The sequence below is a fragment of the Microcaecilia unicolor genome, chromosome 6 (genome assembly GCF_901765095.1).
Source record: "Microcaecilia unicolor chromosome 6, aMicUni1.1, whole genome shotgun sequence".
NCBI classification, from domain to species: domain Eukaryota; kingdom Metazoa; phylum Chordata; class Amphibia; order Gymnophiona; family Siphonopidae; genus Microcaecilia; species Microcaecilia unicolor.
In genome coordinates this window covers 162,777,018-162,801,641 of record NC_044036.1, presented here as the reverse complement: position 1 = coordinate 162,801,641, position 24,624 = coordinate 162,777,018, and the positions used below count along the sequence as shown (strand labels likewise).

Here is a 24,624-nt window from a genome sequence, read left to right as displayed (position 1 = left end):
AGTCCCTACCAGCTCTGTCCACCCGGCAGCTGTGTGGTGTGGCGCCTCACGTCTGTGCTGCTGTAAGAGAAGAAAATCGCCTCGTCGGCCCTTCCCTCACTGTGTCCCACCCTCGAGGAAATAGGACGTTACATCAGAGGGCGGGACACAGTGAGGGAAGGGCCGATGAGGCGATTTTCTTCTTTTATAGCAGCGCAGAGTCACGCGAGGCGCCATGCCAGTGACGGGTGGACGGAGCTGGTAGACAGGTGGGGACTGGGTCAGGGAGGGGGGAGGTGCCGGGAGGTGACGTGTCACGCTGGAGGGGATGCCGTGTTACACTGGGGGGGGGGGGGGTGCATGTTGCCCTGCAGCCGGGGGGGGGGGGGGGGTGCGCACAGCAGCGATCTGCCCGGGTGGCAGTGAACCACAGAACGCCACTGGACAAGGCTTGTCTTCTCAATGTAAGGAGACAGGCAGTGTAGTTGTCGCAGATGATAGTAGCTGCTTTTGAAGGTTGCTTGGATTTTGGGGATCACAGTAAGTATTGGACATGATTTGAGGGGGAGTTCATATTTCTAAAATGAGATTTTGATGTCAGGTATGTGTCCACTTGTATTAGGGACCCATGGATGCTCAGTTTTACTTGCCAGTATTTGTGTAAAGACCTACATATCACATTGCAAGATCTAATGGTTATCAGAGAAACCTAATTTAGCTACCTGTTAGGTATATACCGGGCCATAGAATCAAATCTGACTGGCCGTGGGGTCCCCAGTGCAGGTTTGGGAAGCTCAGATACAAAACATTTATATAGCACCCCACACACACCCAGCCAAGCTTCGTGTCTGAAAGCACTAGAGGTAGCCTTTTTTGTTTGTTTTATTGGGGGGGGGGGGGGGGGGGGTTGCAAGCACAAGTGCCAAATTTTTTTGGATATGGGAAGCAACATGTGGATGGTGTCAGGAGGGCACCAGGATGGAGGTGCCAGCCACCCACTCACCGCTGATGGAGTCCTGCTGAGTCTGCAAAATGGATTTTACACAAGTGTAAAATGAGCCTGCCCTTGGAACTGCAGATTATACACTGCTGCTGAGGTCTGATCTCACTTGTGAGGAAAAGCAGCTGGGGCCAGCCTAGTGAAACAGACACCCATGATTATGCCTGCCAACAAGAGCATGCTCCGATGGTCTTCCCTCCACTATTTCAGCTGTCATTTTAGGCAGTACCTACAACTCCTGACCACCTGTTAAACTTTCCACAGTAAAGTTAGGAGTTGCTTCTGTGCATTGCTAGGAAAACAGCTGTGCATTGTTTTGCATGCACATCTGTATAGTAATTAGCTCATTTTAATAGCTTTGCATACATTTTTTGTTAGCTGCTGCCATGAGAGGAAAAGAGCTCGGAGAAATCTTTTGTGTATTTCTTGCTTTACTCATTCGCTAAACTGGTTAGAACCAGTGTAAAAACCACATTGCAGGAAGGCCGGTGAGCAGCATGCCGAGCAGCCGCACATAACATGGCGGCTGCCACGCGGCAGCTCCTGGCTCGAGCTTCCCTTCTCTTCCAGCTTCCCCACCAGTCTGAGTGACATCAAGGGGTATCCTGCCCGCTATTGGGAGAAGGCTGGAAGTAGGCGGGGCCTCAGCTCAGCAGCTCATGCCCGGCATAAAAGGCTGCCGAAGAGACGGACGAGTCTCTTCTTCGGCAGTGAGCAGTACAGGAGTTTCCCGCCCTCCCTCCCTGCGCACCTGCCGTGCTGGGTGCAGGTTTTCTCCTTGAAACTGTACATAGACTTCGGCTCCCAACTGCAAGCAATACACCGTTATGTGGCAATTCTCATTGTATGTTAGAGTAGCCTATGCAATATGTTACTACGCTACTATGCAATGTTTTGTGGTTTGTTTTGTTCTCAAGTACTGTTATGTCATGATACCCACTGTTGATTGCTTTGATTTGCTAAAACCTTGTGTTATTATGCTTCTACAGACATTGTTACTTATTTGAATCGTTAAATCCTTGCGTTACTATGCTACTATACGCATTATTGTCATTTTAGGGCTGCAGGGGGGGGGGGACTCCGGTACGCCAAATGGGACTTCTTGTTATGGGTCTCCTTCTAGACTTCTTATGCGTACTTCTTGTACATTGTCACAGCATGGCGGAGGCACCCAAGCTTGGGAATTCTTGGAGGTGCGGAAACAACAGGCGAAAGGAAGCTCAGTCGCTTCAGGCAAGCGACAAGAACACTCACTGAGGACAGGCATAATCACAGGCTATACATGCAGTGGCTTACCAAGGGGGGGTGGTGGGGGAGGTCCGCCCCGGGTGCATGCCGCTGGGGGGTGCCGCGGCACGTGCCTGTTGGCTCCGAGTTCACTAACTTCGCTCGTTCACTGCAGCTCCCTCTGCCCCGGAACAGGTTACTTCCTGTTCTGGGGCAGAGGGAGCTGCAGCGAACGAGCGAAGTTAGCGAACTCGGAGCCGACAGGCGCGTGCCGCGGCACCCCCAGCGGCGTGCACCCGGAGGGTGTCATTTCACCAGGGGGGAGGTGTCATTTTGCAGGGGGGGCACGCTGCACCCAGGGGGGCGCATCGGCGATCCGCCCCGGGTGCCATCCAGGCTAGGAACGCCACTGTATACATGGCAGGTGGAATACTGGTCTGTGGTGCAGTCCCAAGCAGATGGATGCTCGGTCACGCTGGGGGCGGAGTCATGGCTGGCTGCCACACTGGACGGCGATGCAGGCTCCCTAGCTGGAAAAGGCATGGCCAGGAGTAGAAGCAGCTGCAATGTCAAACCCAAGGCTCGGGTGCTTCCTAGGGATTGTTTTAATGTGTTTCAATAAAATGTTCCCAAAAGAAATTGTGTTTCATGCCTGGTCTGTACCTGCTATGAGTGTAAGGTGAGAAGAGGGTTGCAGCCTGCCAATGCTATGTCTCGTTAGGTTTTGTGCATCTGAGCCTGAGTACCTTTCTCCACAGTGCACTGCACTGACTACAAGGCTACTCCAGGGACCTGCTTGCTGCTCTAATTGAACTGCCCAAATACATCTGAAGCTGTCATAGAAGCTGGTATGTATTGTTTCATTCACATCTTTGGTGGTTGGGAGGGAGTCAGTGACCACTGAGGGAGTAAGGGGAGAATCATGGCTTAATCCCGCCCCCCCCTGTGGTTATCTTCTCATTTAAGGCAATTTTCTGTGACCTAGTGGTTATTAAAACTGCAGAAAAGCATCCAAGTTTTTTTGTTTTATATTTTGCTTACACCTTTTTCAGTAGTAGCTCAAGATGAGTTACATTCAGGTACACCAGATAGTTCTCTGTCCCAGAATGGCTCACAATCTAACAGTTGTGGGAACGCCTACATCCCACCCCCCAACATGCCCCTTTGTGATTTGGATGCACTGCAGATGAAACTGCATAGAAAAACATCTTTACAATGTTTTTTGAAAATAGCGATTTGGACATTTTTGCAAGAAAAACATCCATCTGTTACTTTTGCAAGGGGATGCCTTGAATCTTTTGGTCAAAGATTAAAGACTGAAGTTTGGATAAAGGACCGATGAAGATATAAGGTGAGGATAGTCTTCTCTTGTGTTATTCAAGGAAGCTCACCATTGATGATCCATACTTACTATTTATATATGTGTGTTTAAAATTGGGATTGTGGGTCGATTATAATTTTCGGTTCGTCATGTTGTGAGCCAACATTCATTTATAATTGTTATGATCATAGCCTTTTGGAGTTACTTTGTAGGTGTGAGTGTTTTGAAAATACGTTCTCCACGTCTTTCACTAAACACATTTCAATTCCATTTAATATGTGCTTTTGTTCTGTGAGCCATCTGCCCTTGGGGAATCTGGATCAAGTTAGCAACCTTGCTCCCCACCCCTGCTATCCACCCTTCCAATCCTCTTCCCCGCCCCCAGCGGTGGGAGAGACTTCACTTATACAGTAGATCATCTGCTGCCCCGCTGGGCCGATCTGGCTATCTGAGTTGAGCCATCAACTGATCCCGAGGGATAATGTTTAGTTAAAGCTTCCCTCACGTACTCTCGTTGAGGGTCAGGTTACCCCAGGATTGAACTGATAAGGGTGGGGGGGCAGGACATTTTGTCACCAGGTAGATACGACTTTGCAGCTGATGTAAAGTAGCCGGTTTTTGCATTAGGTCTGCAAAGTACGGCATAGGACCAAGCGGATCACATGAAAAGAAAATCACAAGCGATTGTATGTTTACACAACGAATTGAATGTATAAGTTTGGAAATCCTTGCAAAGGGTCTTCTCTGCTCACTTTTCTACGTCACCGGGGAATTCGCTTTGCAGCTCCCGCACGAGCCCCGAGAAGGACTTGCAGCGCCGAAGCCCCGCCCCTGATTGGAAGCAGCATTGAAGTGTCCCTGGCTGGCTGGCTGGCGGTAAAATACTTCAGACGAGAAATCACGCGGGACGGGGGAGGGAGGGCGAGCGAGTGCTGAGGAGAAAAACGAAAGGGACGGGTTTGGAGCTCCTGCACTGACGAGGAGAGAGGGAAGCACCGTCGACCGTTACAGAGAACTGAGCTCTTCTCATTTCAGCCGGCGTCAGTGTTCAGTGGAGCCCGAATTCCTTTATCGTCTCCATGGCCGATGAAACCGAAGTCATGGAGCTCAATGGCAGGCTGGGAGCCGAACCGGAGCCGGAGAACGACGAGGTAAGGTCATGGGAAGGGACCCCGAGAACCTATCGATGCGCCTGGTTCAGTTCGCTTCCGAGGATCCCTAAACGCCGAGGCCCGGCCCGTAACATGGCAACTGTTCTTGCTCTATAACGTATATGTTTCGGCTACCGTGGAGGCCCAGCCACGTCCCCTCATATGCGCTCTGCAGCCCGACGGGTCGTCCAGCATCCTCGGGTCCGGTTGTCATGGCAATATACCTCTGTCAGGTGCCTGGCTTGGGGACGCGGGGATTCCCGGCGCGCGCGCTTCTCCTCAAGCTGTTGCGTGCCAGGAATTCGAAACGGGAGGGGGCTTGCTCCTGTTGGGAAACTTTCCACTAGATAGCTCAGATCGGTAGCACATCGTAGCTTATTGTGGCTTATGTTTAAGGACGTTCAGCTAGTTATTAATGTGTCCTAAGGCTGTTAACCTGTTACGTATACAAAAATGGAATTCAATAACGCACATTTAACAGCTGTTAGCAATTCTGGCTGATCATGCACTAGTACATAAGCTGTGGTCTAAAAACATAGAAGAAAAACTTTAATCCTATCAACTCACTTCAGCTTTCCACACATCAGGTCTAATTAACGTGTGGAAAGCTGAAGTGAGTTGATAGGATTAAAGTTTTTGTTCTATGTTTTTAGACCACAGCTTATGTACTAAAAAAAAAAGTGCAAATAGGTAAATAACATGGCCAACAGAATGCATGGATTTATAAGTATTTCAATGAAAAAATTGTAAACCTACGCAACATGCTACCTCAGGACAACACCGACATCGAAAACTTCCTCAATGAGCTGGACCCAACCATTGGCGAATACCCGGCTGACCGTACCTGGTCAAACTTCACCCTCCTCACCATTGACAACAGTTCCCAAGTGCTTAGCAGGTTCTCCAACACTCGCTGCAAATTGATGCCAGTCCCAGCTACCTAATGAAATCCGCCCCTGACTGCTTCATAGCAGACCTCACATCCCACCTAAATCACATGCTTCAGCAAAGCCTGTTCCCCAAGGAAAATGGCAATATTCTACTCACTCCGATACCAAGAAAAATACAAATGAAATCACTAACTACCGCCCAGTAGCATCAATTCCGTTGGCAGTCAAACTGATGGAAAGCATGGTAACCAAACAACTTACTGATAAACAAATTCTCAATACTACACGAATCACAGTCAGGATTTTGCCCCCTCCACAGCACTGAAACAGTATTACTTTCCTAGCCAAATTCAAACAGGAAATAGCAATAGGCAAAAACACCCTTCTCTTCCAATTTGACATGTCCAGTGCATTTGACATGGTAAACCATAATATACTAATAAGATTACTAGATAACTTCGGGATTGGTGGAAACATACTTAGTTGGATCAAGGGTTTTCTAACCACAAGAACATACCAAGTAAAATCTAACTCAAACATATCACCATGGAAAGCAGACTGTGGCGTACCACAAGGATCACTGCTATCCCCGATCCTCTTCAACCTAATGATGACCCCACTAGCCAAGTCATTATCCAACCAAGGCCTCAACCGTTTCATCTAATCAGACGATGTCACTATATACATCCCTTACAATACTAAATTGTCAGAAATCGCCAACGAAATCAAGCTCAGCCTGAATATCATAGACTCATGGGCAAATGCATTTCAACTAAAACTCAATAAAGAAAAAACACAATCTCATCCTCACATCCCAACACAGCGCAGACAACCCCACAAGTATCAATACCCCAGACTACACCCTCACTATCTCAGAAAGCCTGAAAATCCTCAGCGTTACAATGGACCACAACCTAACACTAGAGAACCTAGTGACATCCACTACAAAAAAAAATGTTCCATGCAATATGGAAACTCAAATGCGTGAAACAACTCTTCCCAAGGGATACATTTCGAAGCTGATACAGTCAATGGTACTAAGCCATGTCGACTACTGCAATGGTATTTTTGCGGGATACAAAGAACAAACCTTAAAGAAACTCCAGACTGCTCAAAACACGGCAGCTAGACTTATATTTGGAAAATCACGATATGAAAGCACAAAACCCCTCCATGAAAAACTACACTGGCGCTCAATCAAAGAACGTATCGCTTTCAAAATCTGCACCCTGGTTCACAAAATTATCTACGGTGAAGCCCCAGGATACATGACAGACTTGATCGACCTACCAGTTAGAAACACGAATCAGAATCAACACGAACATATCTAAACCTGCACTACCCAAGCTGCAAAGGACTAAAATACAAATCAACTTACGCATCCAGTTTTTCTTACATAAGCACAGAGCTTTGGAACTCATTTCCGAAAGCCTTGAAAACGACATATGACCACCTCAGCTTCCTGAAAACACGAAAAACTCACCTGTTTAAAAAGGCATACCCTACCGATCCAACCTAAATGCCTGATCGCTGCAACATAACTAAAGAACGTAATAGACACAACTCGCCTCCAATACGATTCCCTAATGTGGCTGTGCCACACGAACTTTACCGACCACAACATCACTTTGTATTTGTTCACACCAGTGACGGCAAATGCCTCTCCGGTACTATGTAAGCCACATTGAGCCTACAAATAGGTGGGAAAACGTGGGATACAAATGTAACAAATAAATAAATAAGAATCTCATGGTGACTGCAATGTATAGGATCCTGCCAGTTCCTAGTAGTGGGCTAAGACCACAAATTCTTTTTCCCATAGGTCATGCCTAGTGGAGGAGTAGCCTAGTGGTTAGTATAGTGGACTTTGGTCCTGGGGAACTGGGTTCGATTCCCACTGCAGCTTCTTGTGACTGTGGGCAAGTCACTTAACCCTCCATTGCCCTAGGTACAAAATAAGTATCTGTACATATGTAAACCGCTTTGAATGTAGTTGCAAAATACCACAGAAAGGCAGTATATCAAGGCCCATTTCCCTTTCCCTTTTAAGTTTTCACTTAGTTGAATCTGAATTGATTCTAAAGGTATAAGAACTGTGTAATGCAATGATAATCATAGGCCCTGATGCTCAAAGCTCTGGTGCTGTAATGAACAGCGGCCATCCCATACTGCAGGAACAGCGTAGAAAAATAGCTCTTCAAGGCTGGAAGCTACTGGTATACAAATTATATGTGTGCTGTGAGACCAAAAGTAAGGGGGAGGAATGTGCCTAGAGCATGTGCACAAGGTTTGTGGTAAGTGTAACTCTTGTATGCATGAAGCAGGCAAACCCTGAAGTGAAGCATACATAGGCGCCATTCTGCTGTGCCTTTAAATAAAAGCATTTAAAATTGTTTCCTACTTGAAAGGCTTATATTTAAGAACAGAAAACAGGTGCCAATGTGTGCTTTAGTTTTACTCGAAGTTGCACACATTTGTTTTTCAATACTGGCGCTTAGAGGCTGGCACGGATTTCCTTCTGCTTCCAAAACAAATGAAAACCAGCAGACGAATCACAAAATTCTTTTTTTTTCACCCCCCCCCCCCCCCATTCCAGCACCAGCCCTTAGCTTGTGTTATTTTTCCAGTGGTAAGAGCAGGGTTTGTTTCTGTGCTGTTCTTTAAGCATTGGGAAGGCATAGCAAATGACCTCATTAATTTATTTATTTATTGCATTTGTATCCCACCTTTTCCCACCTATTTGCAGGCTCAATGTGGCTTAGAGTTTTGTTATGACATGTTCATTCCAGGATATCAGATATAAGAAGTATATCGGTTTGGTCACATTTATTTATGTATTACATTTGTACCCCGCGCTTTCCCACACATGGCAAGCTCAATGCGGCTTACATAGTAACAATATAAATAATTACAAAGTTGTAGGAAGAATATACAGTTTGTGGTAAACGCAAGACTAATGGGGTTAACAGAAAGTAAGTTAAACATAGGGGGAACTGAGTTCAGAAGGAAATGAGTGTTGGGAGGTAGGCGTACAAAGATGGAAAGGAATGTATATGGGGTAGCAGAAATGATAATGGGGAACATGGTCAGAATATACTATTGTCAATAAGAATTGTATGGGCAAGTTTTGGTTAGGTTGGATCGTTAGGGTAGGCTATCTTGAAATTTAAATACAATTTGCAGCCATCTCTGGTGTGCATGTTTCCTGCACTGAAGCCCTCTTTGCGCAGATTAACACCAGCACTAATCGGCTGTAACGCCAGCGTTTGGTTCTGAGCATTGGTCTTGTAGTGTTTCCACAGGGCTTGTGGTGGCTTTATTTTAAATACTGTGAATTAAGTATATGTTTTATTTTATTTATTTGGATTTTGCTCACACCTTTTTCAGTAGTAGCTCAAGGTGAGCTACATTCAGGTACACTGGATATTTCTGTGTCCCAGGAGGGCTCACAATCTGTTTGTACCTAAGGCAATGGAGGGTTAAGTGACTTGCCCAAGATCACAAGGAGCAGCAGTGGGATTTGAACTGGCCACCTCTGGATTGCAAGACCAGTGCTCTAACCACTAGGCCACTCCTCCACTCCACTTATTGAAATGCACCAGAAATACATCAATAACTTTTTTTTTTTTTCAGTATTTTGTAAAAATCCTCACCATGTTCTCATGTATCACACTGTTTGCTTGCACTGCATCTGGCTTCTCCATTTGCATAAGTTCTCTCATCTCCACATTCTTTTCTTGTGGTGTATTTGTTTGGGCATCTGCTATACCGCCTTTCATTCAAACTGGTTTATTTAACTAGTAAACAAAATATAGATGATGGAAAGCTTATTTTAACAGAATCCCATATAATTTTGTTTAAATGCTAAGGCATTAAACAGTGTGTATTTGGAATAGTGATACCTGTCAAAGCAACAGAACTGCAGGGCTTAAAATCTAAGGAGGAGTCACTCTGGATTAATCTGGAAAGAGGTAATAAAATATATTTATATCTGTATGATATACAAATTCTTGCAGGCAGAAGAAATGGATAGCAATTTAATGGAAATAATTCACAAAATTGTTAGGAAAGGGGAGATGCTGTTGGTATGTTCAGTCAGCCAGATGTTGATTGGGTTGTTGGCTGTGGTGTCCTTTTTAGAACGTGGGAGCCCTTGGATTCTCTCTAGAGTGAACTGTTCCAGCAGCTGGTAGTGGAAGAAACATGGGAGAAGGTGATAGCTGAATGTTATGCTTATGAATTGTGAACATGTTTTGTTTTTTCCATTTTCTATACTGACCTCAAAGATCTAAGGGTAGTGTGCAGTGGAACATAGACATTATATAAAATAAGACATAACATGACATCTTACTGTACACCACCTTGGGTGAATTTCTTGAAAAAGTACTAAAAGCATAAAAGACAACTTAATATGAATAGCTTGCAGATTTTCATGTTTGAAAGATTTTTGTTGAAAAAAAAGGGGACTTTTTGCATAATTTGTGAAAGGATGCCAACAGTATTTAGCTTAAGATCTGATGGAAAATTACTCTATGCAAGCAGGTCCTACATTATTGTAGTTAGGTATCCTCATTTGCCATTAATCTGGTGCTAATCCCTTTAAAATTTTGCACACTAAAATGATATCTTTGAAGCCTATTTGCTGTACTCTTTGTAGTCCATGAAGGGTCTTTTATCACTGGAGTAATGTGTTCATGCTGCCCTTTTTGGGTGACTTGAAGGTAATACCATAGAGTAGGCAGAAACATTTAAGTGCCAGTTACACATGTAACTGCAGGGCTGTGGAATCCGGTACACCAAGGTGTTCATTTTTGAAACAGAAAAACATCCAAAATAGTGTTTTTTGTAAACACATCCACATTGCTATTTTTGAAACTCATTTTAAGATGGTTTTTCTATGCAGTTGACCTAAATCTCAAAGGGGTGTGTTTTGGGTGGGCTTATGGTTTGATCATTTTTCTGCAATAATGTCAAAACATCTAGGGCAAAAAATAGTACATTTTTGACTACACCTGTTTCAGTAATGATTAAGTGCCAAAAAGGTGCTGAAACTGACCACTGGAGGGATAAAGGCATGACCCCTCCACAGTGGTTACTGATCCTCTCATACCCCCTCTAACAGGTGAGTGATAGAACATAGCAGGCTGTATGACAGCTGCAGATATAATAGCCATTCCTCTTAGAGCAGCAAGCAGATATCTGGGGTAGCCTCATGACTGGTGCAGTGGACTGTAGAGAGCGAGACCCAGGCCCATATCCCACTGTAACTGGTACAGTTGTGGTGGAAAATGTAAGCACCCCAAAAACCACAGAATACCTACTGAACCCAATTATGGGTGACACCTGCAGGCATAAGGGCTATTGTAGTGGTGTACAGATGAGTACAGTACACTTTTTTTGCTATTCTCTGTGGGGGGGGGGGGGGGAACCATATAATATAAGGGGGTTATGATATGATGTGTACCTAGGACCTTTTATATAAAGCTCAGTGCAGTACCCCTAGGTTGTCCCACTGATCTGCTGGAATGTTTGTGTGGCCAGTCTAGTAAGGCTGCTGGGCCCCCAGACATCCTAATGGCTTATTTTGTGCGTTTTTCCGTTGGACATTTTTGTTTGAAAATAACCCTTAAAGAAAGATGCACTGAGCACAAAAAAGTTTAAAATAGGGCAATTTTCAAATTAAAAAGAGAATCTTTTCTGTTTCAAAAATGACCATGTTTGGCACTGGAGTTTTGGACATTTATTTATTTTTTTTCAAAACATCCCAAATTGAATTTGGATGTGTAAGTATTGAGTATCGGAGTTGCCCAAAGTCACGGAGTTGCGTTTAAGAAGAGAAAAAATGGCTTCACGGTATGGGACTGGTGAAGCGGGGCTGGTGAAGTGGTGCCGCTTTGAATTTGGAACCTACTGCTTTCTATGGAGCAGTCAGTTTTTGGCAGGAAACGCCACCATTTTGAGTGCACCGTCGCGGAGCGGACCGGACGGTTCTTGCAGCAGGCTGCTGCTTCTCAGTCAGACTCTTCTGAAGTGCAGGGAGGACTCCCCTGTTGGGAGTTTCCTCCACATTTCATCCTAGTGACGTAAGGGCTTTTGTGCTCCAGCCATCCAATTCCTATCGGGTGAATTAGTTCTCAGTCTCCACCTGCTGGTAGGTGTGCATAACCCATCAGTCATTTTGGACTGGTCCGGAGGGACCAAAGGAAAGCAAATTATCAGGTGGAACCAGCGGTGTGCTGGAGCCGGCTCGCAAGAGCCGCTTGTTAAATTTTGACAGCTCTTGCGAGCCGGTTGTTGTTGGGGGCGAGCCGGCTCCATTGCAGGAGGTAAGCATGGCAGGAGGGCGCCATCACAGGCCATGCTTACCTCCCCTGCCGCTCCGAAGCATGTACAACCATGTCCTTCGCCCCCACCCTCCCCTCTCGCTCCCCTCCGTCTTTTTTTTAATTACTTCTGTCGAAACGCTGCCATTTAAAGCCCTGCTGCGTGCTGGCCGGCCGTCTCCAGGCTTCCCCTGCTTGCTTCGGATGATGATCGTGCCTTAGTCCCGCCTTCATTCTGACATCATTTCCTTTTTTCGCGAAGGCGGGACTAAGGCACGAACATCATCCGAAGCAAGCAGGGGAAGCCTGGAGACGGCCAGCACGCAGCAGGGCTTTAAATGGCGTGCGCTTCGACGGAGGTAATTAAAAAAAGACGGAGGGGAGCGGGAGGGGATGGTGGGAGCGAAGGACATCTTTGGACATGCTTCAGAGCGGCAGGGGAGGGAGGAGAATCGCTGGATGGGTAGAGGGGAGCAGGGGAGAGACCTGCTGGGCATGGGTGGGTAGAGGGAAGCAGGGGAGAGAATTGCTGGGTATGGATGGGCAGAGGAGAGAATTGCTGGGCATGAATGGGCAGAGGGGGGCAGGGGAGAGAATTGCTGGGTATGGATGGGCAGAGGGAAGCAGGGGAGAGAATTGCTGGGCATGGATGGGCAGAGGAGAGAATTGCTGGGCATGGATGGGCAGAGGGGGGCAGGGGAGAGAACTGCTGGCCATGGATGGGCAGAGGGAGGCAGGGGAGAGATTTGCTGGCCATGGATGGGCAGAGGAGAGAATTGCTGGGCAGAGGGGGCAGGGGAGAGAAGAGAATTGCTGGGTGTGGATGGATAGAGAGGGGCAGGGGAGAGAGGAGAGTTTCAGGACATGGATGGCGGGAAGAGCAAGAGAAATTCTGGACATGGATGGAGGGGAGGGAAGGGAGAGAGAAGAAATGCTGGACATGGAGGGAAGATAGAGGAAGGAGATTAGATGAGGGAAAAGGAAGTGAGGAGAGAAACTGCACGTGGATGGAGAAAATAGGCAGAAGCTGGATCCACTGTACAGTCAAGTAAGCGGAGGACCAGAAATGAAGAAGAAAGGAGGAAAGAAAAGAAATAAATGGAAAGGAAGCCCTGGAAACGGAGTCAAGGGAACAGATAGAGAGCAGCAGAATCAGATACTGGACCAGCATGATCAGAGAAACAAAGTCACCAGACAACAAAGGTAGAAAAAAATAATTTTATTTTCATTATAGTGTTTGGAATATGTCCACTTTGAGAATCAGGTGCTGAACGTTAAAAGTTTATGTTTATTTACTTATTTATGGCATTTTATCCCATATTAAACATGAATTAGATTGGAACCTGGGATCATTTAATTTTTTTTTTCCTGGCGAGAGTAATGTTGGCCGCTGCCCCCCCCCCCCCCCGGGTATAGCCAGCTCTGCAATTTTTTTTGGGGGGGGCGTAGAGGTGGATGGGGGGGGGGGGCGCCGAAGTGGACGGACGGACGGGGGGGCGCCGAGGTGGACCGGGGAGAGAGCCTGTTGTTAAACATTTACCAGCACACCACTGGATGGAAACTAATTTCTCCAGTGTGGTGGAGATGTACCTAACAAAGTATTTTGTAAGTTTCTCACATAAGTGGGAGTCCCACCCATGTGTACACTCCCTTGCACTATGCAAGATAGGTAGCTCTAGGTGTGTATGCACATACCTGCATATCCAATTTGCAGCCCAGTTCTAAAGTTCGGCAGTACTGCGGTAGTTAAATGGGGCCCATGGTTTTGCTCAAAAATGTTTATTTGATTTAAATCTCTGATTATGATAGTTCCATGTGAAGATAGGAGGGAAGATTGTTCCAGAACAAGGGTTCAATAAAGCTAAAAATAGAAGAATGTGACTGAATATATAGATTAATAATAGTGGGGATAGAATTGACCCTCTGAAAACACTGTTTCACTTGCTCATAGTAGATCAATGTCATAATATGCTTCAGTTTCCAAGCACAGGTGGTGATATATGATTCAAAGATGATGGAACTAAACTTTAGGCAACAACTTTTGTTAAACTAGGGGGAGTACCTCGGCAGTCATTAGCTGGATGGTAAAATATATGGTTAAGCAGACAGAGGTAAAAATGAAGTGATGATATAATTTTTAGTAGCAAAGTAGGTAAATTATAAGGTGGAAGAGAGACCACTTTAGTTGTCTAGCTGAAAATGTAAAGAAAAAAGATTAGTGTTCATAAACTACAATAGAAAGATGACTGTCAGTCTTGTAAAGCTAAGAAAAGCTGGGAAAGTAGTTAGGAGAACAAAGATGAAAAGGAAATTGAAAATAGCTAATATGGTAAAATGGAGAGACAAAACTTTTTTTTTTTTAAAGATGTTTTTGTAATAAGAAGTGCAAAATGGGTTTCTGAGACTGAGATAGATCCAGAGGGTGGCTACTAAAATAGCAAACTTTTTTTTTTTCATTAAGCATATGTATACATATTTCAAGATTTAAAAACAGAAAAGATCTGGAAAGAGGGTTCTTAAGTGAAAGTGGGAAGTAGTTGAGTAATCAGAGGAAATGTTTGTTTATAGAAAGGGTGGTGGAGATGACAGCACAGATCTGAGAGAGAGGAAGAGATTGTAGAGCTGAGCAGCTGGTGTGGAAGGGCAGACTGCAAAAAGCTGTATGGTTATGTTGTATTTCTGTATTAATGCAAACTGAATATGTGAAATGTAGTGCTGGCCCTGGTTATTTTGTGTTTATATAACACATTATATAGATATATTCATGCATTTTAGATGAAAGTAAAGTGGAGGAGTGGCCTAGTGGTTAGGGTGGTGGACTTTGGTCCTGGGGAACCGAGGAACTGAGTTTGATTCCCACTTTAGGCACAGGCAGCTCCTCGTGACTCTGGGCAAGTCACTTAACCCTCCATTGCCCCATGTAAGCTGCATTGAGCCTGCCATGAGTGGGAAAGCGCCGGGTACAAATGTAACAAAAAAAAATAATTTACTGTAATCTCTTAGTACATTTTCAGTTGCCTAAAAACCATGCACCTACTTTCACAGTGCACATACTTTTAGGCATATTACAAAGCGGTGTTTATGCATATGCAGTCATACTCATGATATCAGTACCATAAACTGGACAAAGAAATGATTTTCAGTATGTTCAGACTGATGTATTAGAACATTTTCTACCTGAACATTTTAGAATGTTTAATACAAGCTTTCATTCTACCACAATTAGACTATTGTAATGTTTTATATTCAAGTTGATTCAAAACATGCCTAGCACCTTCAACTCTCATGACAATGTAGCATCTTCCCTTATATCCTTTTAGAATCACTGCATATACATATCCAACCTTTTTCTTCATTGTTTTTCATTTCTGCCAGAAAACTTGAACATGTAACTCTCCTCTTTTGATTGTTACATTGGTTACTCACAGAAGTGGTATATATTTTTTTATTTGCTACCTAGTCCATAGTATTATATTTGGGACGGCACCGTTGTATGTGTCACAATTTGATAAGTAGATCTCTTAAACATAGAATATCCTGTTGAAGGGACCAACTCATTTTGACATTTTCCTCTGCAAGAGGTATAAAATGTAAAAGGAAAATTTCTACTGTTCCCCCCCCCCCCCATACCAAGTTGCTTGCCTATCAGATCTGAATCTAATTGAAAACTAAAAACTTTTTTTTAATGAAATTGTTAAATATCTGATTTTAGTCAGACTTGTAATATTCCCAGAAATGGCTGGTGGACTTGATTGTGAATCTGCAGTGAACCAAAGACTTGGTAATTTGCAGTGTAGAAACACTGCTATTATATTGTCATGTCCAAAAGAACTAAGGAAAAGGAGCCAAATATACTTGCCCATATTTCATGTTTGTTTCTAATACTTGATGAATCGCTTCTTTTTATCACATAAATCAGTGATTTACAATATAAAATCCAAAAAATAGGAAAGAAATGCCAAACAATTTAAAGGAAAGAACACAAACATATCAGAGAACCATCATATATACTGTATACCAAACAGTCATTCCGTACTTCAGTATGCTCAAAAATACCTATGCATCCCCACTCCATAGCAGTCAATAGGCACATGAGAATATATTGTTTTCAAAAATAGTCTTATGTGGCACTAGTTCCTTGTGTATATCTCAGTACTGTTGTAAAGGAGGTGCAAGTTTCTCTACTATCCAGTAAAACTGGCAGGAGTTTGTACTACAGAGGTGGTGCATGTGATTCCAGGGAGAGGGGAAACGGTTGCCGCTATTGCATAGCTTCTTCTATTTTGAGAAGCGACGTTGGAATTTTTAAAGGAAGTTTCTGTCTTCCTCCCTGGCCATGAAATAAGCAGTAGTGATTTTCTGAAGATTAAAAAAGGAATACAGCGGAAGTATGGTGCACCAGACTTTTCTCCAATATCTTTCAGAGGTGCACTCTCCCAAGCATTTTCTTCACCCCTGTAGTCTGTCCCTCACAGTCTCACCATTTGAATCCATGCCCACCAGTCGTTCTGACCAATTGCTCTTGCCTGCAGCCCATCGCCACAAATCTCTTCACTCACCATGCTTTGAACTCTTTCATACTCCTTGTCCTTCACCAGATAGCAGAGGCTATAGAGGCACTTAGTTCCTGATTGGCTCAGCTTTCTTGTTGGGGTAAGGACAAAATAGTTGCTAAAAGAGCCTGGATAGCACCATGGATCAGCTGACCAAAGATGATAAAATCAAAATCCCAAGAAGCCACGCGTTGCATGTAGTACAACACATAAAAAATAGAAAGAGATGCATTTCCTCCTATTTGCCAAAGTGATGCACTTAGGGAATAGAAATCCACGGGAGACGTATGTGTTAGGCGGCGAGAGTCTGATAGGTACGGACGGGGAGAGGGATCTTGGGGTAATAGTATCTGAGGATTTGAAGTTGACGAAACAGTGTGACAAGGCGATGGCCGTAGCTAGAAGATTGCTAGGCTGTATAGAGAGAGGTATGACCAGCAGAAGAAAGGAAGTGTTGATGCCCCTGTATAAGTCGTTGGTGAGGCCCCATCTGGAGTATTGTGTTCAGTTTTGGAGGCCGTACCTTGCGAAGGATGTAAAAAGAATCGAAGCGGTGCAAAGAAAAGCTACGAGAGTGGTATGGGATTTGCGTTACAAGACGTATGAGGAGAGACTTTCTGACCTGAACATGTATACCCTGGAGAAAAGGAGAAACAGGGGTGATATGATACAGATGTTCAAATATTTGAAAGGTATTAATCCGCAAACGAACCTTTTCCAGAGATACGAAGGTGGTAGAACGAGAGGACATGAAATGAGATTGAAGGAGGGCAGAAATGTCAGGAAGTATTTTTTCATGGAGAGAGTGGTGGATGCTTGGAATGCCCTCCCGCGGGAGGTGGTGGAGATGAAAACGGTAACGGAATTTAAACATGCGTGGGATAAACATAAAGGAATCCTGTTTAGAAGAAATGGATCCTCAGGAGCTTAGCCGAGATTGGATAACAGAGCCGGTAGTGGGAGGCGGGGCTGGTGGTTGGGAGGCGAGGATAGTGCCAGGCAGACTTATACGGTCTGTGCCAGAGCTAATGGTGGGAGGCGGAGATAGTGCTGGGCAGACTTGTACGGTCTGTGCCCTGAAAAAGACAGGTACAAATCAGGGTAAGGTATATGCAAAAAAGTGGCACATTTCTTGGGCAGACTGGATGGACCGTGCAGGTCTTTTTCTGCCATCATCTACTATGTTACTATTTCCTCCTATTTTGTACAAAATATAAATATTGCCAGGGATGGAGTGCAATTAGAGCACCTGCCCCCTGGCCAGAGACCCCTGAGCCTGCTGGAAGTTGAAGAAGACATGGCCTGGTGGTGGTCTTTGGGGTCCTCTCCCAAATTCTGCCCTGGGCTCCAGCTATGTCTAACACCAGCCCTGGCAGGATACACATCTTGACATTCTAATCGCAAAATAGAAAAATATTTTTTCTACCTTTTTTTTTTTTTTTGTCTGGTTGTTTTATTTTTCAAATCATGTTGGTCCCAGGCTCTGGTTTCTTTCCCTCTGTCTTCTGTTAACTCACTCACCAGGTTCTCCTGTCCATTTGACACTTCTTCCTCCATGCGCACCATCCTTCTTCCATCTCTGTAGCCCTATCTTTCCCCATGTTTAGCATCTCCCTTCTAGATGTTCACTATACTTCCCTGTTCAGCATCTCGCCTGTGTCAATATCCCCGCATCCATCAACACCACTCTGTCCCTTTCCTTTCCTCCTGTGTCTAGCATCACTCCTCTGTGTCCTTATGCCCCCCAAGTCCAGCATCTCCCTTCTGTGTTCCTCTTCTTCCCTATATCTTCCCTCTGTGTCACTGTCCCTATGCTCCCCTCCATGCCTATCATCTTCCCTCTGTTTCAGGAAGTTCCATCACAAGGATAGACCTGGCAGAGGGAAGACCTTGGAATAGGCCTGTAGGAATCACTGTCGGGCAGCTCAATAAGGCAGAGGTACCGTGTTGGGGGGGAGGGGGGGGGGAAGACACAGAGATGGTGGAACTGTGGGAGGAGTACTTGTGTCTTTTAAACTGTGGGAAAAAGTCTTTAAATTTCTTGCTCCCACATCCACAGTAAATCCTTCAATTTCTTTTTATGTTACCTTGGTTTACCGCAGGTCTCCATCCCCTTGTTGTTCTGTACTGTAAACACTTCAGCATCCTTAGCCATAGCTGACCCAGGGAGTGGAAGAGTGAGACAAGAAACAAACCCAGGTTTCTTCTCCTGTTTCCTTCATCCTCAGCGGCGGCACAGCCAATATGCTAGCAGACTGGCCAATAATTACATTTGTACACATTATTCAGTTTTAACTAATTCATATGCTTAATCAAGAACCATTAGACTGAGGATATTCCATCAGGTGCAGTATGTTTGAAAAGGAAGTTGGTAAAAAGAACAATTAGCCTTAGTGGAGAACAACAAATCATTTGTGATAAAGTCCACACTTAATAAAATATTTTTATTTATAATTTTTTTGATACGGTAAATGGGGATCTGAATGTAAGCTTTTGCAGACGAGCCCCCAACCTCCCCCCTCCAAGTTATTCCATAATGTCTGGGTTTCTATGTCTATTTAAGCTTATAGTTTGAAAATTGTGTGATATATTTGGCTTAGAATAAAAGGTTAGGCTGGAAAATTTATGGATGCCAGTTTGCTTGGGACTGTAAAATTTGCCACCTGGTGCCTAAAATGCAGGGAATCAAAATATAAAAGTAAAGGAAAAGAAGCAACAATGTATGAAAGTCTAAACTAAGAAGATCACATCCCTTAAAATGAGCTATGAGAAACTTTGATCTACCTTTTGGTATCTGCTGGATAGTTGTGTCCAAAACTGGCCACTTTTGGGAAAGGGATGCTGGGCTGGATGGACCTTGGCCTGATTCAGCATGGCTAATCTTATGTGCTAAGACAAACAAAAAAAAAAAAGCAAATGTTTGTTTTGGTTTTAAGAAAATCAAACAAAATATCATAGGTAACAACAACAAAAAGTGAGATAGCAAGGAAAATGTTTGTCTGACTTTTAAAATTTTCCAGAAGGTTTCCATGCATAGTTATATTATCTAGTATGTCAAGCTTTCTTAATGGAGGAGGGGGGCATTTACTAACTGCATATAGGAACAGTGTTAATGCATGTTATTTAATTTAGGGCCTATGACAAAAATGAATCCTGTGGTAAACAACGCACGGCAGTGCCTACTTTGTCAGCATTATCGCACCAGGAGCTGCTTGCGCGGCTTGATAAGAGGCCCGAAGTGTGTTAATGTCATTAGCACTAGTTTAGCTGTTTGGTAATCACTAAGGGAGTCATTTTACTTTAACATAGGAGCTGGATTTGTCAGTTTGAATTAAACTTCTTTTTACTGTGTTTGTTGCTTGCATTATAGTGTGATGTTATTTCATAGGAATCAGGGGAAAAAGCAATAAAACTAATGAATGCATTGTATGGTACAAAAATAGAGTAAAAGGGCATGTCATCCTGCACCGTGTACACACGCATATGTAATATTACTGGCAGGAAGCAATGGACAGTGTAATTCTGCCAAGTTGGAATGAACTGTAGCAATCATTGTTCCATGTGAACATCATAAATGTTCAAAGAATCAAATGTCATATTGGGGTATAGCATTGTTGAAAGGGAGGAAGCTGCAGTGGAGAAATCTTGCTGAAAAGGATATTGACCATAGATTGAACTTGTGAGATCTGGTGTCTGGAGCTCTGGAAAATTAAAATAATGACAATATGATCCACTCAAAAACAGAGACTTATAGCCCAGAAAAAGGAAGGAAAAGTCTGAGTTCCAGAGCTAAATGATGGCTTAGCTGCTTCAGGGGCCAAACAGTCGGGGTTGTAGTAGTAGTTGCCAAAAAAGAAAAATATAAAGGGCAGAAGATCAAACATCACTTCCTGAAATATACACTTTTCCAATACAATATACATAGTCTGTCACATAACAAGACAGCAGTTCAACTTCTTGCTGCTGCCCTCCAGCTCTCGCAGCCGATCAAAATGGCGATCCCTGTTCAATAGCATCGGATGCTTCCACGCTGCTCAGCCAATAGGCAGTTCAGAATAAAGTCAGAAGAAATGGCACCACTCAATACACCAATTCAATCCCAGAGATTCCAAAGATTTAAATGCACAGATCCAATTCTGCTCTTGCCAAAGCAATATCTTGTATCTGTCTCCTCTTCTCCATAGCGGACCTACTCATTGTAAAACCACACAACGCAATTCATGAAAGGAATGTTCTTGATGTAAATAAATCGCTGCCAAAGATAAGCCCTGAAGCAGCTAAGCAAAACACTGGCCATAGTTTAGCTCTATAAATTTTTGGATTTGAAGCTCTTTGAGGCTTTTCCTTCTTTTTTGCTGAGCTATAAGTCTCTCTTTTTGAGAGGATCATATTGTTATCATTTTAGATTTTGTGACTCCACACCCATTTTTGATGTTACAGTTGTCTCTGGAAATTAGTCATTGTTTTTCTCTTTGTCCTACTCTGAAAAGTCTTATTACTACTTTCCTTATGGTTCTTGGAAAACTATTATACACCACCTTTTTGAGTTTTGTTTTTTCTCTTCCAAAATCTTTTTCATATTTAAAGGAAATGTCAGACTTCCCTTGGCTACCAGTTTCTTTTAGCCCAAATGCTACTTTCATTGCAGCACTTTTGTCTTGGAGCTATGAGATGAACACTAGCAGCTACACTCCCAGCCAGCCTGACGTAGGAATTGGCTCGGATGTGTGTGTACATATACAGAATATTTACTGTGGACTCATCAGACTGGATCTTGGATTAAATGTGTTTTTGTTTTTTTATTGGTTAATATATACCATAAGGAAAACTTGGCTAGGACCAAAGGTCATTTACAGAGTTTCTAAGCCGAATGTGAAATGTTTTTAATAAAAACTTAAAATTCCTGACCACCAAACAGAGAGTGGGGTATGAGGTGCATAGTAAAATTGAGTGCCTTCACATAGTGATGATATCGTACAGTATGTGGAGCAAACTTCAGCACGGAGGACACTAATATTTAAACATAAAAAGAAGCAAAATAAATTGATGTTAGCTGCATATCGCCTAGAATAAAAAGGTGCCCACGCTTGGGCTGAGCTCAAGAAGTTAATTCTTTTGAAAAGATAAAACTTCTGGAGAAAAATTTGCATGCTGTTATCTCTGATCATAGGGGCTTTATTGTCTCGCGCAGTTTGGAACAGCGAGGGACTTCTGATCATCAGGGCCTCAGTACTCTGGGATGTATACCATCCAGTCCATGTGATTTGCAACTCTTCAGTTTGTCAAATTGCCCCCTTAGCAGCATTGAATACCATTTCTAGCACTGAGATCTCTCTCCCACATCTTCATCCATGAAAACCAAAGCAAGTTAATTTAATCTCTCCACTAGGACCTTGTCTTCCCTGAATGCCTCTTTTACCTCTGTCATCTAGTGGTCCAACTGGTTCTTTTATTGGATTCCTGCTTCTAATATACCAAAGAAAAAGTTTTTACTATGTGTTTTTGCCTCCAGCACAATCTTCTGTTCAAAGTCTCTTTGCCGTCCTTATCAGCACTTTGCATTTGACTTGCCATTCCTTATGCTGTTTCCTATTATTTTCATTTGGATCCTTCTTCCATTATCTGAAGGATTTTCTTTTAGCTCTAATAGCTTCCTCCAGCCATGCCAGCTGTTTGGCCTTCTTTTCCTGCTTTTTAAATACATGGAACATACTGTATCTGGTCTGGGCTTCCAGGATGCTATTTTGAACAGTAGCCACATGTGATGTAAATTTTTGACCTTTGTAGCTGCTGCTCAAAGGTGTGGGTTTTTCTCTCTCTCTCTTTTTTTTTTTTTTGTTGACCATTCTTCTCATTTTATCATAGTCTCCTTTTTGAAAGTTAAATGCTAATGCATTGGATTTCCTATTTTATACAAAGGTGTTTGTAATCTAGTGTCTTAAATTTGGTTTATAAAATAATATGTGGTGTTTGTTTATTTGAGGAATTATGCGTTTCATTGTCTGGAAAGCTCAACTAACTATACAAATTGGTGGGATAGCAGCAAAAACAAAAGGTAAAGCTTGAGTTGTGCTAGTTTTAAAATTACCTGATGCAACAGACAAAAGTGAGAGATGAGCAAGAAAGGAGAAGTGAGCCAGTGGGGAAGAGACATTTGTATAGTCATCACAAATTTTCATGCTGCTGAGTGTTTTTTTTTTCATGTATGCATAAACATATCTCATAACAAACAACATTTTGCATTACTAGTTAGTACAACCTCAATCCTATGAGTTCTCTTGATCTATTGTGATAGAATGGTAACATGAGGTACCATGAATCCGCTAATCCATATATTAATGTTGGAAACATCAGAAACTAGAAATTTATGAAAGATCATGGAATCTGTGTTCATAGTCTGTATTTGTATTGCCATTATGTTTTATTGCTTGTCTCATCAGTTTTTAATGGTAGCTGAGGGTGTAGAGCCTTAGTATGATGACCATTGTTAGAATGTAGAGAAATTTAGCAATCCTGTCACTCCAATCTGTACCAGTAGAATTCCACCCAGATGGAGAACTCTTAAGATCCCACGGGGTATAGTAAAGACAAGAACCTTCCTTAACCTCCACTTTCCCAATAGCAAAGGCGTGAAATACAAAACGTTACACGCATCAACCTTTTCTCACAAGAGCACGCAGTTTTGGAATACACTGCCGCGCAACCTAAGAACAACCAACGAGCAAGCTTCCTTCCGCAGATTATTGAAGACCCATCTTTTCGAACAAGTCTACGGAAAAAAACAAAACACATAAAGTCCATACTTACTGTTCACTAATGCATCGTACATTCATCTCGGAACTCCCACTCCCGTATTATCACATCACTCATACCTTTACTCACAGAAAGTTATATACCATATGACTTCATGTCTTTTTATCGCCCCTAAGCTACCATTGTCTCCTTCCAAAGTTGCTATGCCTGTGCTCCACTATTACATCCCTTAACGACACCTCAATTGTTTCGCTTAACCCTGCATAATGTAATCCCTAACTATCTGTAACAAATTGTATTTCCAACATTCAACTCATATTGTAAGCCACACTGAACCCACAAAAAGGTGGGAAAATGTGGGATACAAATGCAATAAATAAATAAACAAAGGTGGGAAATGGACCACGGACTCCAGAAACGAGGAGAGCAAACTTGATGCTTAAAAAGGTTTATTGATCAAAGACTCGACACAGTGCTGTATTCTCCTCTTTACTCCAATCTTTACACCTTCCCTTCTGTGCCATAGAGAAAGATGATGAAAGTAAATGCAGCTTGCAAAAAGTGATCCAAATGCTATGTATGGTTGCAAAATAAGATAATTAATCAAAGGCATAAAATATGTTAGCTTACTTTCATGTAACAGAAAAGATGCATAAACTAGAATTTAAAAAATGTTGAGCTACTCCAGATCTTTGCTGTAGCAGGCACCATGGTTGGAAACTTGTTTTTTTATCAACTCGGATGGCATTATTTTAAGCTTACCAATAAAACAGAAAACCCTTAAGAATGCCACATACTTTATCCAAATTTTGTTTTTGCTTTTTCACTTTTTGTTAGCAAATGTTTGGAATGATTAATTGGGATTTTCCAGTGCATGGCTTTAAATAACGCAGATTAATTAGGAATCAGCATTGGTTCATCATGTAACACTTATATGTAATACTTTATGCTGGATAATGTCCATAGCAGCACCAGTTTATTGCCTTTTTACTCAGTTTCTTCTATCATGATTAATTGCTTTTTGCTATTTTTTATACTCCTAGGGCTCCTTTTACAATGTGGCACTACCGATTTTTAGCATGTGCTGAATGGGAAGAAGCCCATGGAAATGAAATGGGCAGCTTCACATTCAGTGCACCACTTTGTAAAAGGAGCCCCTAGAGTTCTAGGAATCAAAGCAGTGTTTTATTATAATGTGCAGCTCCCACCCCACCCCCGTGAGTACGTTTTATAATTCAGTACTCTCATAAAGGTAAACATTATATAGAGAGAGCTAGGGGAATTAAACTACTTGAATCTGTATTTTGCCCCCTGACTGACCCAAACAAAGGAGGGGGTGAGCCTTTGGGGCGGAAATTTCATGAGAGAAAATGTTTCCTCTTTTTTGCATGGTCTGTAGCAAAATGTTAAAGTGCATGTCACCCTTG

At 43.1% G+C, this 24,624-nt stretch overlaps 1 protein-coding gene across 1 annotated transcript in view; it reads left to right on the top strand.

Moving 5' to 3' along the window:
* Nucleotides 1-4,424: 4,424 nt before the first annotated feature.
* NINJ1 (ninjurin 1) overlaps nt 4,425-24,624 on the top strand; it is a 53,311-nt gene continuing 33,111 nt past the window's right edge. Inside the window, exon 1 of the mRNA XM_030205976.1 lies at nt 4,425-4,678. Coding sequence (XP_030061836.1) covers nt 4,607-4,678 — 72 coding nt within the window. The 5' untranslated portion in view covers nt 4,425-4,606. The remainder of the gene's footprint in view (nt 4,679-24,624) is intronic.